The 17,344-nt window shown below is 37.8% G+C and overlaps 2 protein-coding genes across 4 annotated transcripts in view; one reads left to right on the top strand and one right to left on the bottom strand.

Moving 5' to 3' along the window:
- The window catches only part of LOC137625047 (uncharacterized), a 159,165-nt gene that overhangs the window by 19,594 nt on the left and 122,227 nt on the right, over positions 1-17,344 (top strand). The window lies entirely within an intron of this gene.
- LOC137624608 (mucin-2-like) overlaps positions 13,475-17,344 on the bottom strand; it is a 30,443-nt gene continuing 26,573 nt past the window's right edge. Inside the window, exon 9 of one of the 3 annotated variants that reach the window (XM_068355569.1) lies at positions 13,475-15,710. In XM_068355569.1, coding sequence (XP_068211670.1) covers positions 13,639-15,710 — 2,072 coding nt within the window. In that variant the 3' untranslated portion in view covers positions 13,475-13,638. The remainder of the gene's footprint in view (positions 15,711-17,344) is intronic. The other 2 variants (XM_068355568.1, XM_068355570.1) reach the window with 2 other exon arrangements.

Below are 17,344 nucleotides of genomic sequence, written 5' to 3'. Positions count from 1 at the left end.
TGTCTTTACCTTTCAATTCGAATAGCGTCTTTACCTTTCAGTCCAAATAGTGTCTTTACCTTTCAATCGAATAGCGTCTTTACCTTTCAATCGAATAGCGTCTTTACCTTTCAATCGAATAGCGTCTTTACCTTTCAGTCCAAATAGCGTCTTTACCTTTCAATCGAATAGCGTCTTTACCTTTCAATTCGAATAGTCTTTACCTTTCAATTCGAATAGTGTCTTTACCTTTCAATTCGAATAGCGTCTTTACCTTTCAATTCGAATAGCGTCTTTACCTTTCAATTCGAATAGTCTTTACCTTTCAATTCGAATAGCGTCTTTACCTTTCAGTCCGAATAGCGTCTTTACCTTTCAATTCGAATAGTGTCTTTACCTTTCAATTCGAATAGCGTCTTTACCTTTCAATTCGAATAGTGTCTTTACCTTTCAATTCGAATAGCGTCTTTACCTTTCAATTCGAATAGCGTCTTTACCTTTCAATTCGAATAGTGTCTTTACCTTTCAATTCGAATAGCGTCTTTACCTTTCAATCGAATAGTGTCTTTACCTTTCAATCGAATAGTGTCTTTACCTTTCAATCGAATAGCGTCTTTACCTTTCAATCGAATAGTGTCTTTACCTTTCAATCGAATAGCGTCTTTATCCCTTTCAATCGAATAGTGTCTTTACCTTTCAGTCCGAATAGCGTCTTTACCTTTCAATTCGAATAGCGTCTTTACCTTTCAATCGAATAGTGTCTTTACCTTTCAATCGAATAGTGTCTTTACCTTTCAGTCCGAATAGCGTCTTTACCTTTCAATCTGAATAGCGTCTTTACCTTTCAATCGAATAGCGTCTTTACCTTTCAATCTGAATAGTGTCTTTACCTTTCAATCGAATAGCGTCTTTACCTTTCAATTCGAATAGCGTCTTTACCTTTCAGTCCGAATAGCGTCTTTACCTTTCAATCGAATAGTGTCTTTACCTTTCAATCGAATAGCGTCTTTACCTTTCAATTCGAATAGTCTTTACCTTTCAATCGAATAGCGTCTTTACCTTTCAATCGAATAGTGTCTTTACCTTTCAATCGAATAGCGTCTTTACCTTTCAATTCGAATAGCGTCTTTACCTTTCAATCGAATAGCGTCTTTACCTTTCAATTCGAATAGTGTCTTTACCTTTCAATCGAATAGCGTCTTTACCTTTCAATTCTCGAATAGCGTCTTTACCTTTCAATCGAATAGCGTCTTTACCTTTCAATCGAATAGCGTCTTTACCTTTCAATCGAATAGCGTCTTTACCTTTCAATCGAATAGCGTCTTTACCTTTCAGTCGAATAGCGTCTTTACCTTTCAATCGAATAGCGTCTTTACCTTTCAGTCGAATAGCGTCTTTACCTTTCATCGAATAGCGTCTTTACCTTTCATCGAATAGCGTCTTTACCTTTCATCGAATAGCGTCTTTACCTTTCATCGAATAGCGTCTTTACCTTTCATCGAATAGCGTCTTTACCTTTCATCGAATAGCGTCTTTACCTTTCATCGAATAGCGTCTTTACCTTTCAGTCTGAATAGCGTCTTTACCTTTCATCGAATAGCGTCTTTACCTTTCATCGAATAGCGTCTTTACCTTTCATCGAATAGCGTCTTTACCTTTCATCGAATAGCGTCTTTACCTTTCATCGAATAGCGTCTTTACCTTTCAGTCCGAATAGCGTCTTTACCTTTCATCGAATAGCGTCTTTACCTTTCATCGAATAGCGTCTTTCCCTTTCAATCTGAATAGCGTCTTTCCCTTTCAATCTGAATAGTGTCTTTCCCTTTCAATCTGAATAGTGTCTTTCCCTTTCAATCTGAATAGCGTCTTTCCCTTTCAATCTGAATAGCGTCTTTCCCTTTCAATCTGAATAGCGTCTTTCCCTTTCAATCTGAATAGTGTCTTTCCCTTTCAATCTGAATAGTGTCTTTACCTTTCAGTCCGAATAGCGTCTTTACCTTTCAGTCGAATAGCGTCTTTCCCTTTCAATCTGAATAGCGTCTTTCCCTTTCAATCTGAATAGCGTCTTTCCCTTTCAATCTGAATAGTGTCTTTCCCTTTCAATCTGAATAGCGTCTTTCCCTTTCAGTCCGAATAGCGTCTTTCCCTTTCAGTCGAATAGCGTCTTTCCCTTTCAGTCCGAATAGCGTCTTTACCTTTCAGTCGAATAGCGTCTTTCCCTTTCAATCTGAATAGTGTCTTTCCCTTTCAATCTGAATAGTGTCTTTCCCTTTCAATCTGAATAGTGTCTTTCCCTTTCAATCTGAATAGTGTCTTTCCCTTTCAATCTGAATAGCGTCTTTCCCTTTCAATCTGAATAGCGTCTTTCCCTTTCAATCTGAATAGTGTCTTTCCCTTTCAATCTGAATAGCGTCTTTCCCTTTCAATCTGAATAGCGTCTTTCCCTTTCAATCTGAATAGCGTCTTTCCCTTTCAATCTGAATAGCGTCTTTCCCTTTCAGTCCGAATAGCGTCTTTCCCTTTCATCGAATAGCGTCTTTCCCTTTCAATCTGAATAGCGTCTTTCCCTTTCATCTGAATAGTGTCTTTCCCTTTCAGTCCGAATAGCGTCTTTCCCTTTCAGTCCGAATAGCGTCTTTCCCTTTCAATCTGAATAGCGTCTTTCCCTTTCAATCTGAATAGCGTCTTTCCCTTTCAATCTGAATAGCGTCTTTCCCTTTCAGTCCGAATAGCGTCTTTCCCTTTCAGTCGAATAGCGTCTTTCCCTTTCAGTCCGAATAGCGTCTTTCCCTTTCAGTCCGAATAGCGTCTTTCCCTTTCAATCTGAATAGTGTCTTTCCCTTTCAATCTGAATAGCGTCTTTCCCTTTCAATCTGAATAGCGTCTTTCCCTTTCAATCTGAATAGCGTCTTTCCCTTTCAATCTGAATAGCGTCTTTCCCTTTCAGTCCGAATAGCGTCTTTCCCTTTCAGTCTGAATAGCGTCTTTCCCTTTCAGTCCGAATAGCGTCTTTCCCTTTCAGTCTGAATAGCGTCTTTCCCTTTCAATCTGAATAGTGTCTTTACCTTTCAGTCCGAATAGCGTCTTTACCTTTCATCTGAATAGCGTCTTTCCCTTTCAATCTGAATAGCGTCTTTCCCTTTCAATCTGAATAGTGTCTTTCCCTTTCAATCTGAATAGTGTCTTTACCTTTCAGTCCAAATAGCGTCTTTACCTTTCAATCTGAATAGCGTCTTTCCCTTTCAATCTGAATAGTGTCTTTCCCTTTCAATCTGAATAGTGTCTTTACCTTTCAGTCCAAATAGCGTCTTTACCTTTCAATCTGAATAGTGTCTTTCCCTTTCAATCTGAATAGCGTCTTTCCCTTTCAATCTGAATAGTGTCTTTCCCTTTCAATCTGAATAGTGTCTTTCCCTTTCAATCTGAATAGCGTCTTTCCCTTTCAGTCCAAATAGCGTCTTTCCCTTTCAATCTGAATAGTGTCTTTCCCTTTCAATCTGAATAGTGTCTTTCCCTTTCAGTCCAAATAGCGTCTTTCCCTTTCAATCTGAATAGCGTCTTTCCCTTTCAATCTGAATAGTGTCTTTCCCTTTCAATCTAGTGTCTTTCCCTTTCAATCTGAATAGCGTCTTTCCCTTTCAATCTGAATAGTGTCTTTCCCTTTCAATCTGAATAGTGTCTTTACCTTTCAGTCCAAATAGCGTCTTTCCCTTTCAATCTGAATAGTGTCTTTCCCTTTCAATCTGAATAGTGTCTTTCCCTTTTAATCTGAATAGCGTCTTTCCCTTTCAATCTGAATAGTGTCTTTCCCTTTCAATCTGAATAGTGTCTTTCCCTTTTAATCTGAATAGCGTCTTTCCCTTTCAATCTGAATAGTGTCTTTCCCTTTCAATCTGAATAGTGTCTTTACCTTTCAGTCCAAATAGCGTCTTTCCCTTTCAATCTGAATAGTGTCTTTCCCTTTCAATCTGAATAGTGTCTTTCCCTTTCAATCTGAATAGTGTCTTTACCTTTCAGTCCAAATAGCGTCTTTCCCTTTCAATCTGAATAGCGTCTTTCCCTTTCAATCTGAATAGTGTCTTTCCCTTTCAATCTGAATAGTGTCTTTCCCTTTCAATCTGAATAGTGTCTTTACCTTTCAGTCCAAATAGCGTCTTTCCCTTTCAATCTGAATAGTGTCTTTCCCTTTCAATCTGAATAGTGTCTTTACCTTTCAGTCCAAATAGCGTCTTTCCCTTTCAATCTGAATAGTGTCTTTCCCTTTCAATCTGAATAGTGTCTTTCCCTTTCAATCTGAATAGCGTCTTTCCCTTTCAATCTGAATAGTGTCTTTCCCTTTCAATCTGAATAGTGTCTTTCCCTTTCAATCTGAAGTGTCTTTACCTTTCAGTCCAAATAGCGTCTTTCCCTTTCAATCTGAATAGTGTCTTTCCCTTTCAATCTGAATAGCGTCTTTCCCTTTCAATCTGAATAGTGTCTTTCCCTTTCAATCTGAATAGTGTCTTTCCCTTTCAATCTGAATAGCGTCTTTCCCTTTCAGTCCAAATAGCGTCTTTCCCTTTCAATCTGAATAGTGTCTTTCCCTTTCAATCTGAATAGTGTCTTTCCCTTTCAGTCCAAATAGCGTCTTTACCTTTCAATCTGAATAGTGTCTTTCCCTTTCAATCTGAATAGTGTCTTTCCCTTTCAGTCCAAATAGCGTCTTTCCCTTTCAATCTGAATAGTGTCTTTCCCTTTCAATCTGAATAGCGTCTTTCCCTTTCAATCTGAATAGTGTCTTTCCCTTTCAGTCCAAATAGCGTCTTTCCCTTTCAATCTGAATAGTGTCTTTCCCTTTCAATCTGAATAGTGTCTTTCCCTTTCAGTCCAAATAGCGTCTTTACCTTTCAATCTGAATAGTGTCTTTCCCTTTCAATCTGAATAGTGTCTTTCCCTTTCAGTCCAAATAGCGTCTTTCCCTTTCAATCTGAATAGTGTCTTTCCCTTTCAATCTGAATAGCGTCTTTCCCTTTCAATCTGAATAGTGTCTTTCCCTTTCAGTCCAAATAGCATCTTTACCTTTCAATCTGAATAGCGTCTTTACCTTTCAATCTGAATAGCGTCTTTCCCTTTCAATCTGAATAGTGTCTTTCCCTTTCAGTCCAAATAGCGTCTTTACCTTTCAATCTGAATAGCGTCTTTACCTTTCAGTCCAAATAGCGTCTTTCCCTTTCAATCTGAATAGTGTCTTTCCCTTTCAATCTGAATAGCGTCTTTCCCTTTCAATCTGAATAGTGTCTTTACCTTTCAGTCCAAATAGCATCTTTACCTTTCAATCTGAATAGCGTCTTTACCTTTCAATCTGAATAGCGTCTTTCCCTTTCAATCTGAATAGTGTCTTTCCCTTTCAGTCCAAATAGCGTCTTTACCTTTCAATCTGAATAGCGTCTTTACCTTTCAGTCCAAATAGCGTCTTTACCTTTCAATCTGAATAGCGTCTTTACCTTTCAATCTGAATAGCGTCTTTACCTTTCAATCTGAATAGTGTCTTTACCTTTCAATCTGAATAGCGTCTTTCCCTTTCAATCTGAATAGCGTCTTTACCTTTCAATCTGAATAGCGTCTTTACCTTTCAATCTGAATAGTGTCTTTACCTTTCAGTCCAAATAGCGTCTTTACCTTTCAATCTGAATAGCGTCTTTACCTTTCAATCTGAATAGCGTCTTTACCTTTCAATCTGAATAGTGTCTTTACCTAGCGTCTTTCCCTTTCAATCTGAATAGCGTCTTTATCTTTCAATCTGAATAGCGTCTTTATCTTTCAATCTGAATAGCGTCTTTATCTTTCAATCTGAATAGCGTCTTTATCTTTCAATCTGAATAGCGTCTTTATCTTTCAATCTGAATAGCGTCTTTATCTTTCAATCTGAATAGCGTCTTTACCTTTCAATCTGAATAGCGTCTTTATCTTTCAATCTGAATAGCGTCTTTATCTTTCAATCTGAATAGCGTCTTTATCTTTCAATCTGAATAGCGTCTTTATCTTTCAATCTGAATAGCGTCTTTATCTTTCAATCTGAATAGCGTCTTTATCTTTCAATCTGAATAGCGTCTTTACCTTTCAATCTGAATAGCGTCTTTATCTTTCAATCTGAATAGCGTCTTTATCTTTCAATCTGAATAGCGTCTTTATCTTTCAATCTGAATAGCGTCTTTACCTTTCAATCTGAATAGCGTCTTTATCTTTCAATCTGAATAGCGTCTTTATCTTTCAATCTGAATAGCGTCTTTATCTTTCAATCTGAATAGCGTCTTTATCTTTCAATCTGAATAGCGTCTTTACCTTTCAATCTGAATAGCGTCTTTATCTTTCAATCTGAATAGCGTCTTTATCTTTCAATCTGAATAGCGTCTTTATCTTTCAATCTGAATACTGTAGCGTCTTTACCTTTCAATCTGAATAGCGTCATTATCTTTCAATCTGAATAGCGTCTTTATCTTTCAATCTGAATAGCGTCTTTATCTTTCAATCTGAATAGCGTCTTTATCTTTCAATCTGAATAGCGTCTTTATCTTTCAATCTGAATAGCGTCTTTACCTTTCAATCTGAATAGCGTCTTTATCTTTCAATCTGAATAGCGTCTTTATCTTTCAATCTGAATAGCGTCTTTATCTTTCAATCTGAATAGCGTCTTTACCTTTCAATCTGAATAGCGTCTTTATCTTTCAATCTGAATAGCGTCTTTATCTTTCAATCTGAATAGCGTCTTTATCTTTCAATCTGAATAGCGTCTTTATCTTTCAATCTGAATAGCGTCTTTACCTTTCAATCTGAATAGCGTCTTTATCTTTCAATCTGAATAGCGTCTTTACCTTTCAATCTGAATAGCGTCTTTACCTTTCAATCTGAATAGCGTCTTTACCTTTCAATCTGAATAGCGTCTTTCCCTTTCAATCTGAATAGCGTCTTTACCTTTCAATCTGAATAGCGTCTTTACCTTTCAATCTGAATACTGTAGCGTCTTTACCTTTCAATCTGAATAGTGTCTTTACCTTTCAATCTGAATAGTGTCTTTACCTTTCAATCTGATTAGCGTCTTTACCTTTCAATCTGAATAGCGTCTTTACCTTTCAATCTGAATACTGTAGCGTCTTTACCTTTCAATCTGAATAGCGTCTTTACCTTTCAATCTGAATAGCGTCTTTACCTTTCAATCTGAATAGCGTCTTTACCTTTCAATCTGAATACTGTAGCGTCTTTACCTTTCAATCTGAATAGCGTCTTTACCTTTCAATCTGAATAGCGTCTTTACCTTTCAATCTGAATAGCGTCTTTACCTTTCAATCTGAATAGCGTCTTTACCTTTCAATCTGAATAGCGTCTTTACCTTTCAATCTGAATAGCGTCTTTACCTTTCAATCTGAATAGCGTCTTTACCTTTCAATCTGAATAGCGTCTTTACCTTTCAATCCGAATAGTGTCTTTACCTTTCAATCTGAATAGCGTCTTTACCTTTCAATCTGAATAGTGTCTTTCCCTTTCAATCTGAATACTGTAGCGTCTTTACCTTTCAATCTGAATAGTGTCTTTACCTTTCAATCTGAATAGCGTCTTTACCTTTCAATCTGAATAGCGTCTTTCCCTTTCAATCTGAATAGCGTCTTTACCTTTCAATCTGAATACTGTAGCGTCTTTACCTTTCAATCTGAATAGCGTCTTTACCTTTCAATCTGAATAGCGTCTTTACCTTTCAATCTGAATAGCGTCTTTACCTTTCAATCTGAATAGCGTCTTTACCTTTCAATCTGAATACTGTAGCGTCTTTACCTTTCAATCTGAATAGCGTCTTTACCTTTCAATCTGAATAGCGTCTTTACCTTTCAATCTGAATAGCGTCTTTACCTTTCAATCTGAATAGCGTCTTTACCTTTCAATCTGAATACTGTAGCGTCTTTACCTTTCAATCTGAATAGTGTCTTTACCTTTCAATCTGAATAGCGTCTTTACCTTTCAATCTGAATAGCGTCTTTACCTTTCAATCTGAATAGCGTCTTTACCTTTCAATCTGAATAGCGTCTTTACCTTTCAATCTGAATAGCGTCTTTACCTTTCAATCTGAATAGCGTCTTTACCTTTCAATCTGAATAGCGTCTTTACCTTTCAATCTGAATAGCGTCTTTACCTTTCAATCTGAATAGCGTCTTTACCTTTCAATATGAATAGCGTCTTTCCCTTTCAATCTGAATAGCGTCTTTACCTTTCAATCTGAATACTGTAGCGTCTTTACCTTTCAATCTGAATAGCGTCTTTATCTTTCAGTCCAAATAGTGTCTTTACCTTTCAATCTGAATAGCGTCTTTACCTTTCAATCTGAATAGCGTCTTTACCTTTCAATCTGAATAGCGTCTTTACCTTTCAATCCGAATAGCGTCTTTACCTTTCAATCCGAATAGTGTCTTTACCTTTCAATCTGAATAGCGTCTTTACCTTTCAATCTGAATAGTGTCTTTCCCTTTCAATCTGAATACTGTAGCGTCTTTACCTTTCAATCTGAATAGCGTCTTTACCTTTCAATCTGAATAGCGTCTTTACCTTTCAATCTGAATAGCGTCTTTCCCTTTCAATCTGAATAGCGTCTTTACCTTTCAATCTGAATACTGTAGCGTCTTTACCTTTCAATCTGAATAGCGTCTTTACCTTTCAATCTGAATAGCGTCTTTACCTTTCAATCTGAATAGCGTCTTTACCTTTCAATCTGAATAGCGTCTTTACCTTTCAATCTGAATACTGTAGCGTCTTTACCTTTCAATCTGAATAGCGTCTTTACCTTTCAATCTGAATAGCGTCTTTACCTTTTCAATCTGAATAGCGTCTTTACCTTTCAATCTGAATAGCGTCTTTACCTTTCAATCTGAATACTGTAGCGTCTTTACCTTTCAATCTGAATAGTGTCTTTACCTTTCAATCTGAATAGCGTCTTTACCTTTCAATCTGAATAGCGTCTTTACCTTTCAATCTGAATAGCGTCTTTACCTTTCAATCTGAATAGCGTCTTTACCTTTCAATCTGAATAGCGTCTTTACCTTTCAATCTGAATAGCGTCTTTACCTTTCAATCTGAATAGCGTGTTTACCTTTCAATCTGAATAGCGTCTTTACCTTTCAATCTGAATAGCGTCTTTACCTTTCAATCTGAATAGCGTCTTTATCTTTCAGTCCAAATAGTGTCTTTACCTTTCAATCTGAATAGCGTCTTTCCCTTTCAATCTGAATAGCGTCTTTCCCTTTCAATCTGAATAGCGTCTTTCCCTTTCAATCTGAATAGCGTCTTTCCCTTTCAATCTGAATAGCGTCTTTCCCTTTCAATCTGAATAGCGTCTTTCCCTTTCAATCTGAATAGCGTCTTTCCCTTTCAATCTGAATAGCGTCTTTCCCTTTCAATCTGAATAGCGTCTTTCCCTTTCAATCTGAATAGCGTCTTTCCCTTTCAATCTGAATAGCGTCTTTCCCTTTCAATCTGAATAGCGTCTTTCCCTTTCAATCTGAATAGCGTCTTTCCCTTTCAATCTGAATAGCGTCTTTCCCTTTCAATCTGAATAGCGTCTTTCCCTTTCAATCTGAATAGCGTCTTTCCCTTTCAATCTGAATAGCGTCTTTCCCTTTCAATCTGAATAGCGTCTTTCCCTTTCAATCTGAATAGCGTCTTTACCTTTCAATCTGAATAGCGTCTTTACCTTTCAATCCGAATAGCGTCTTTCCCTTTCAATCTGAATAGCGTCTTTACCTTTCAATCCGAATAGCGTCTTTACCTTTCAATCTGAATAGCGTCTTTACCTTTCAATCTGAATAGCGTCTTTACCTTTCAGTCCGAATAGCGTCTTTACCTTTCAATCCGAATAGCGTCTTTACCTTTCAGTCCGAATAGCGTCTTTACCTTTCAATGCGAATAGCGTCTTTACCTTTCAGTCCGAATAGCGTCTTTACCTTTCAATTCGAATAGCGTCTTTACCCCTCAGTCCGAATAGCGTCTTTACCTTTCAATTCGAATAGCGTCTTTACCTTTCAATTCGAATAGTGTCTTTACCTTTCAATTCGAATAGTGTCTTTACATTTCAATCTGAATAGCGTCTTTACCTTTCAGTCCGAATAGCATCTTTACCCCTCAGCCCGAATAGCGTCTTTACCTTTCAATTCGAATAGTGTCTTTACCTTTCAATCTGAATAGCGTCTTTACCCTCAGTCCGAATAGCGTCTTTACCTTTCAATTCGAATAGTGTCTTTACCTTTCAATTCGAATAGTGTCTTTACCTTTCAATCCGAATAGCATCTTTACCTTTCAGTCCGAATAGCATCTTTATCTTTCAGTCCGAATAGCGTCTTTACCTTTCAATCCGAATAGCGTCTTTATGTTTCAATGTGAATAGCTTTTTTTCCTTTCAATCCTAATAGAGTCTTTACCCTTCCATCCTATTAGCATATATATATTTCAATCTGAATAGCATCTTTACTTTTCAATCCGAATAGCCTCTTTACCTTTCAATCTGAATAGTGTCTTTACCTTTCAATCCGAATAGCAAATTTACCTCTTAATATGAATTGTGTGTTTACCTTTCAATCCGAATAGTGTCTTTACCTTTCAATTTGAATAGCGTCTTTACCTTTCATTCCGAATAGCGTCTACCTATCGATCCGTATTGTGTCTTTACCTTTCAATCCGAATAGTGTCTTTATTTTTTAATCCGAATAGCGTCTTTACATCTCAATCTGAATAGCATCTTTACCTTTCAGTTCAAATAGCATCTTTACCTTTCAATCTGAAAAGTGTCTTTATCTCTCAATCCGAATAGTGTCTTTACCTTTCAATCCGAATAGTTTTTTTACCTTTCAATCCGAATAGTATCTTTACTTTTTAATCTGAATAGCATCTTTACTTCTCAATCTTAATTGCATCTTTACCTTTCAATTCGAATAGCATCTTTACCTTTCAATCGGAAAAATGTCTTTATTTCTAAATCCGAATAGTGTCTTTACCTTTCAATCCGAATAATGTCTATAGTTTTCAATCTGAATAGCGTCTTCACCTTTCAATCGGAATAGAATTTTTACGTTCAGTCCGAATAGTGTCTTTATCTTTCAATCCTAATAGCCTAAACTATAAAATGCCTACATTTCTTTTCACGAAAACAAAGAATAGCACTTCCCTGACAATTAGTGTTACTAAAGTTATCTTCTATCAATCCAAGTGTATTAGAAATCATATGGGAAAGTCATGAAATAAATTATTAGCTCATGCATAGCATCCTATAGTGGTACTTATTGATATTTTTTTGGGCTTGAGCCATGTCGTCCTGATGGAAGTTCCTTCTGGCAACTTCTACAGTATAATATTTCTGCGATTGATATTACAAGAGAATTACCGTCACGTATCACAGGGTTCCAACACCCGGAAACGACTATCTGAAGATATCGTGTATAATCAGGGACGTATCCTTAGATAACCATAGATATCTGCACCCCAAACAGACTTTACCCAGTCTAATCCACTAAGGGGAAGGATAAGTAAGGAGCCGTTACACATCCTATCACCTTCCACTGCCCCAATACGTTCCTGCTTCCCATTCCTTTGAACGCAGCTGATGGCTACAGTGCGGTTGATTTTTGGTGGCGCTTTTTTCGCAAATTTTGATGATTTGTTTTGTGAATTTTTTAGTTATCCCATTGAATAATCTCTCTTTATGGCAGAGGGAATTGCAGTGGAATTGAAGTGGATATCAGTGTTATGACTGCAAGTGCAATGGCTAAAGTTTACCCATATAAACATATTTTCGAACATGCATTAGAATTCTGGGTTGTATGATCTACTGCGGGAAATATCAAAATTTTTGTAAATTATGTGTCTGAATTTTGGCTTTATAGAATTTTTTTTTTATTTTTACTTGTTATATAACTTTTCACGACTTTTATTCGCATTAGAAAAATGTATTCGTACACTAACTTGGTATTGTGTGTTGATTCATTCATACAAGGTGGATACGTAACCCAAAGGCCTAGTATCCTGTGGTCAGTCACTCGAGGATTTACGAAACTCCAGAATGATCACAATGAGAAAAGGAAAGCTGAGGAAAGACTGTCATAGTAAAAGCTATATAAAGTTGACTCAGACTCGACGTACTGTACTTATTTTTGGCCGCATATTACTATCAACTTTCATGGCAGGTTATTTAATGCTTCAGGCCATAGAATTAGGTACTTTTAGCCAGAATTTTAATACCAAAAAATATTAGAATTCCGAGGTGACTGCTTCGTACGGCAGTATTTCTGCCTCAGCAAATTTGACTGGCGAGAAGTCCTGAAAATTTGGGTGATTGCTACGTCAGACAGTATTCCTCCTCAGCAAATTTGATAGTCGAGAAGTCCTGAAAATTCAGCGGTGATTGCTATGTACGACAGTATTCTGTCTCAGCAAATTTGACAGTTGAGAAGTCCTGGAAATTCAGAGGTGATTGCTACGTACAACAGTATTCTGCTATAGTAAATTTAACTGTCGAGAAGTCCTGAAAGTTTTGTGATTGCTCCGTCTGATAGTATTCCGCCTCATCAAATTTGATAGTCGAGAAGTCCTGGAAATTCAGAGGGGATTGCTAGGTACGACAGTATTCTGCCACAGCAAATGTGACTGTCGAGAAGTCCTGAAAATTTGGAGGTGATTGCTATGTTCGACAGTATTCTGCTTCAGCAAATTTGACAGTCGAGAAGTCCTGAAAATTCGGTGAGTGCTACGTCCGACAGTGTTCCTCCTCAGCAAATCTGATAGTCGATAAGTCCTGCAAATTCAGAGGTGATTGCTATGTATGACAGTATTTTGCCACATCAAATTTGACTGTTGAGAAGTCCTGAAAATTCAGAGGTGAATGCTATGTACGACAGTATTCTGCAACAGCAAATTCGACTGTCGAGAAGTCCTGAGAATTCATAGGTGATTGCTACGTATGACAGTATTTTGCCACAGCAAATTTGACTGTATAGACGTCACGGAAATTCATAGGTGATTGCTACGTATGACAGTATTTCTGCCTCAGCAAATTTGAAACTTGAAAAGTTCTAATTTAGAAATATTTTAGGTCATAGCTTGCCAGTCAGCTCTTCCCCTTCTTGAAGGTTAAATTTGTTGATCAGGTTATTAGCTTTGTATCAACCATAGAACTACATATTTATTAATTAATTTCTTGAATATAATTAATTTAACTTTCCAATTTCCTGTTCTTTGAACTTTTTTAACATAAGGACAATATGTTACATAGGCATTTGCCCATCATACCAATTTCCTTTCTACTTGTTTCAATAGATGGAATGAATTATCAGAATAATATATAAAAATTCAAGGGTTAAATCAAACATATTTTGCAATTGCAAGTTTCACTCAAACAAAAAAAATAGTACAATAAAGTCAAGGAAGCTGAATGTAATCATATCTTGTTTTATGCAACCGAAATGTGCGAATGAGAGAAAACATAAAGATTCTCATATACGATGCAAACAAAACATCATTTATGGAACATCTAACAGAAGTATTAATATTCCTGAATATGTGATTTTGCATTTTGATTGATAAAATAAGAACGATAACAAAAGGACAGATAGGTGATAAACAGTATAGAGATATTGTATTTTCCTTTTCCGATTAAGTAGATGATGTGGAGGTAAGAGTACTTGTAGCCGTCGACGTAGAACTTCCTGTCGACGTAGAACTTCCTGTTGATGTAGAGCTTCCTGTCGACGTAGAACTTCCTGTTGATGTAGAGCTTCCTGTCGACGTAGAACTTCCTGTTGATGTAGAGCTTCCTGTCGACGTAGAGCTTCCTGTCGACGTAGAACTTCCTGTCGACGTAGAGCTTCCTGTCGACGTAGAGCTTCCTGTTGATGTAGAGCTTCCTGTCGACGTAGAGCTTCCTGTCGACGTAGAGCTTCCTGTCGACGTAGAGCTTCCTGTCGACGTAGAGCTTCCTGTCGACGTAGAACTTCCTGTTGATGTAGAGCTTCCTGTCGACGTAGAACTTCCTGTTGACGTAGAGCTTCCTGTTGACGTAGAGCTTCCTGTCGACGTAGAGCTTCCTGTCGATGTAGAGCTTCCTGTTGACGTAGAACTTCCTGTTGACGTAGAGCTTCCTGTTGATGTAGAGCTTCCTGTCGATGTAGAGCTTCCTGTCGACGTAGAGCTTCCTGTCGACGTAGAGCTTCCAGTTGACGTAGAGCTTCCTGTCGATGTAGAGCTTCCTGTTGACGTAGAACTTCCTGTCGACGTAGAGCTTCCTGTCGACGTAGAGCTTCCTGTCGACGTAGAGCTTCCTGTCGATGTAGAGCTTCCTGTCGACGTAGAGCTTCCCGTAGAAGTACTTCCTGTTGAAGTAGAGCTTCCAGTAGAAGTGCTTCCTGTGGAGGTACTTCCTGTTGAAGTACTTCCTGTTCCTGTAGATGTACTTCCTGTTCCTGTAGATGTGCTTCCCGTTGAAGTACTTCCTGTTCCTGTAGATGTGGTTCCCGTTGTAGTACTTCCTGTTCCTGTAGATGTGCTTCCCGTTGTAGTACTTCCTGTTCCCGTAGATGTGGTTCCCGTTGTAGTACTTCCTGTTCCTGTAGATGTGGTTCCCGTTGTAGTACTTCCTGTTCCCGTAGATGTGGTTCCCGTTGTAGTACTTCCTGTTCCTGTAGATGTGCTTCCCGTTGTAGTACTTCCTGTTCCTGTAGATGTGCTTCCCGTTGAAGTACTTCCTGTTCCTGTAGATGTGCTTCCCGTTGTAGTACTTCCTGTTCCTGTAGATGTGCTTCCCGTTGTAGTACTTCCTGTTCCTGTAGATGTGGTTCCCGTTGTAGTACTTCCTGTTCTTGTAGATGTGCTTCCCGTTGAAGTACTTCCTGTTCCTGTAGATGTGGTTCCCGTTGAAGTACTTCCTGTTCCTGTAGATGTGGTTCCCGTTGTAGTACTTCCTGTTCCTGTAGATGTGGTTCCCGTTGTAGTACTTCCTGTTCCTGTAGATGTGCTTCCCGTTGAAGTACTTCCTGTTCCTGTAGATGTGGTTCCCGTTGAAGTACTTCCTGTTCCTGTAGATGTGGTTCCCGTTGAAGTACTTCCTGTTCCTGTAGATGTGGTTCCCGTTGAAGTACTTCCTGTTCCTGTAGATGTGGTTCCCGTTGAAGTACTTCCTGTTCCTGTAGATGTGGTTCCCGTTGAAGTACTTCCTGTTCCTGTAGATGTGGTTCCCGTTGAAGTACTTCCTGTTCCTGTAGATGTGCTTCCCGTTGTAGTACTTCCTGTTCCTGTAGATGTGCTTCCCGTTGTAGTACTTCCTGTTCCTGTAGATGTGCTTCCCGTTGAAGAGGTTGTCGATGTAGGAGTTGGTGTTGGTGTTGTAGTTGTTGTCGTTGGAGGTGGAGTTGTTGTTGTCGTTGGAGGTGGAGTTGTTGTTGTCGTTGGAGGTGGAGTTGTTGTTGTCGTTGGAGGTGGAGGAGTTGTTGTCGTTGGAGGTGGAGTTGTTGTTGTCGTTGGAGGTGGAGTTGTTGTTGTTGTTGGAGGTGGAGTTGTTGTTGTCGTTGGAAGTGGAGTTGTTGTTGTCGTTGGAGGTGGAGTTGTTGTTGTCGTTGGAGGTGGAGTTGTTGTTGTCGTTGGAGGTGGAGTTGTTGTTGTCGTTGGAGGTGGAGTTGTTGTTGTCGTTGGAGGTGGAGTTGTTGTTGTCGTTGGAGGTGGAGGAGTTGGTCCTGGAAAAGAGATTTTTAGAAAATTATTTGCCTGTCCAACTTAGCAGATGGACATTGTAAGGGATCCAAGATTTTCATAGATTAATGAAGTAGATATGGATATAAGAATGGATTATATGAACTGTAAACTAGGATTTTATGATCATTAACAAAATTTATTATTATATGATTTCAAAGAAGACAGTAATTATGATTTGAGTCTAGAGAACTAAAATCCCAATCAACACATGTTATAATAGATTTTTTTTTCTCATCACGAGAGTCGCCTCCAGTGAATATTGTCACGCGTCTAGAATCAGATTATCGTACTTTTAGACAAAACATTGTTGTCTTGGCTGTCAAATCAGATTTCCTACTTTTAGCAAAACATTGTTGTCTTGGCTGTCAAATCAGATTTCCTACTTTCAGCAAAACATTGTTGTCTTGGCTGTCAAATCAGGTTTCCTACTTTTAGAAAAGCATTGTTGTTTTGGCTGTCAAATCAGGTTTCCTACTTTTAGCAAAACATTGTTTTTTTGGCTGTCAAATAAAGTTTCCTACTTTAAGCAAAGCATTGTTGTTTTGTCTGTCAAATCAAGTTTCCTACTTTTAGCAAAAGCATTGTTGTCTTGGCTGTCAAATCAGGTTTCCTACTTTTAGCAAAAGATTGTTGTCTTGGCTGTCAAATCAGATTTCCAACTTTTAGTAAAACATTGTTGTCTTGGCTGTCCAATCAGATTTACTACTTTTAGCTATAATCATTTGTGTTATACTTGTTAAAATACTTTTCCTATACCAATAGAAAGTTTTTTTTCCAAACCTAAAATATATTTCCAACCTGTAATTTAATTTCAACCCGAGATTATTTAACTACTTTCACCTGGACATTTCTATGTTTCAAGCAAAGAAGTAGTTTTCCTTTTTTTTAACTTTAAAATTCCGTGTTCATTGGATGATTATGGTATATCTTAAATTTATACAATGGAACAATACCATTTTCTTACAAGTAGGGAGGATGTACAGTACCATGAATGAGCTGCCCTAGGTGTAAGGGAGTAAGGTCAGAAGTAAGGGAGTATGTTTAGGCGCAATAGTGTATAATCTCTCTTTATGGCAGAGGGAATTGCAGTGGAATTGAAGTGGATATCAGTGTTATGAATGCAAGTGCAATGGCTAAAGTTTACCCATATAAACATATTATCGAACATGCATTAGAATTCTAGGTTGTATGATCTACTGCGGGAAATATAAAATTTTTTAAAAATTATGTGTCTGAATTTTGACTTTATAGAATTTTTTTTTATTTTTACTCGTTATATAACTTTTCACGACTTTTATTCGCATTAAAAAAATGTATTTGTACACTAACTTGGTATTGTGTGTTGATTCATTCATACAAGGTGCCTACGTAACCCAAAGGCCAAGTATCCTGTGGTCAGTCACTCGAGGATTTACGAAACCCTAGAATGATCACAATGAGAAAAGGAAAGCTGAGGAAAGACTGTCATAGTAAAAGCTATATAAAGTTGACTCAGACTCGACGTACTGTACTTATTTTTGGCCGCATATTACTATCAACTTTCATGGCAGGTTATTTAATGCTTCAGGCCATAGAATTAGGTACTTTTAGCCAGAATTTTAATACCAAAAAATAT

The sequence above is a fragment of the Palaemon carinicauda genome, chromosome 31 (genome assembly GCF_036898095.1).
Source record: "Palaemon carinicauda isolate YSFRI2023 chromosome 31, ASM3689809v2, whole genome shotgun sequence".
Lineage (NCBI taxonomy): Eukaryota > Metazoa > Arthropoda > Malacostraca > Decapoda > Palaemonidae > Palaemon > Palaemon carinicauda.
Note: the sequence above shows the minus strand (reverse complement) of the source record. Positions and strands in the feature narration are given on the sequence as shown.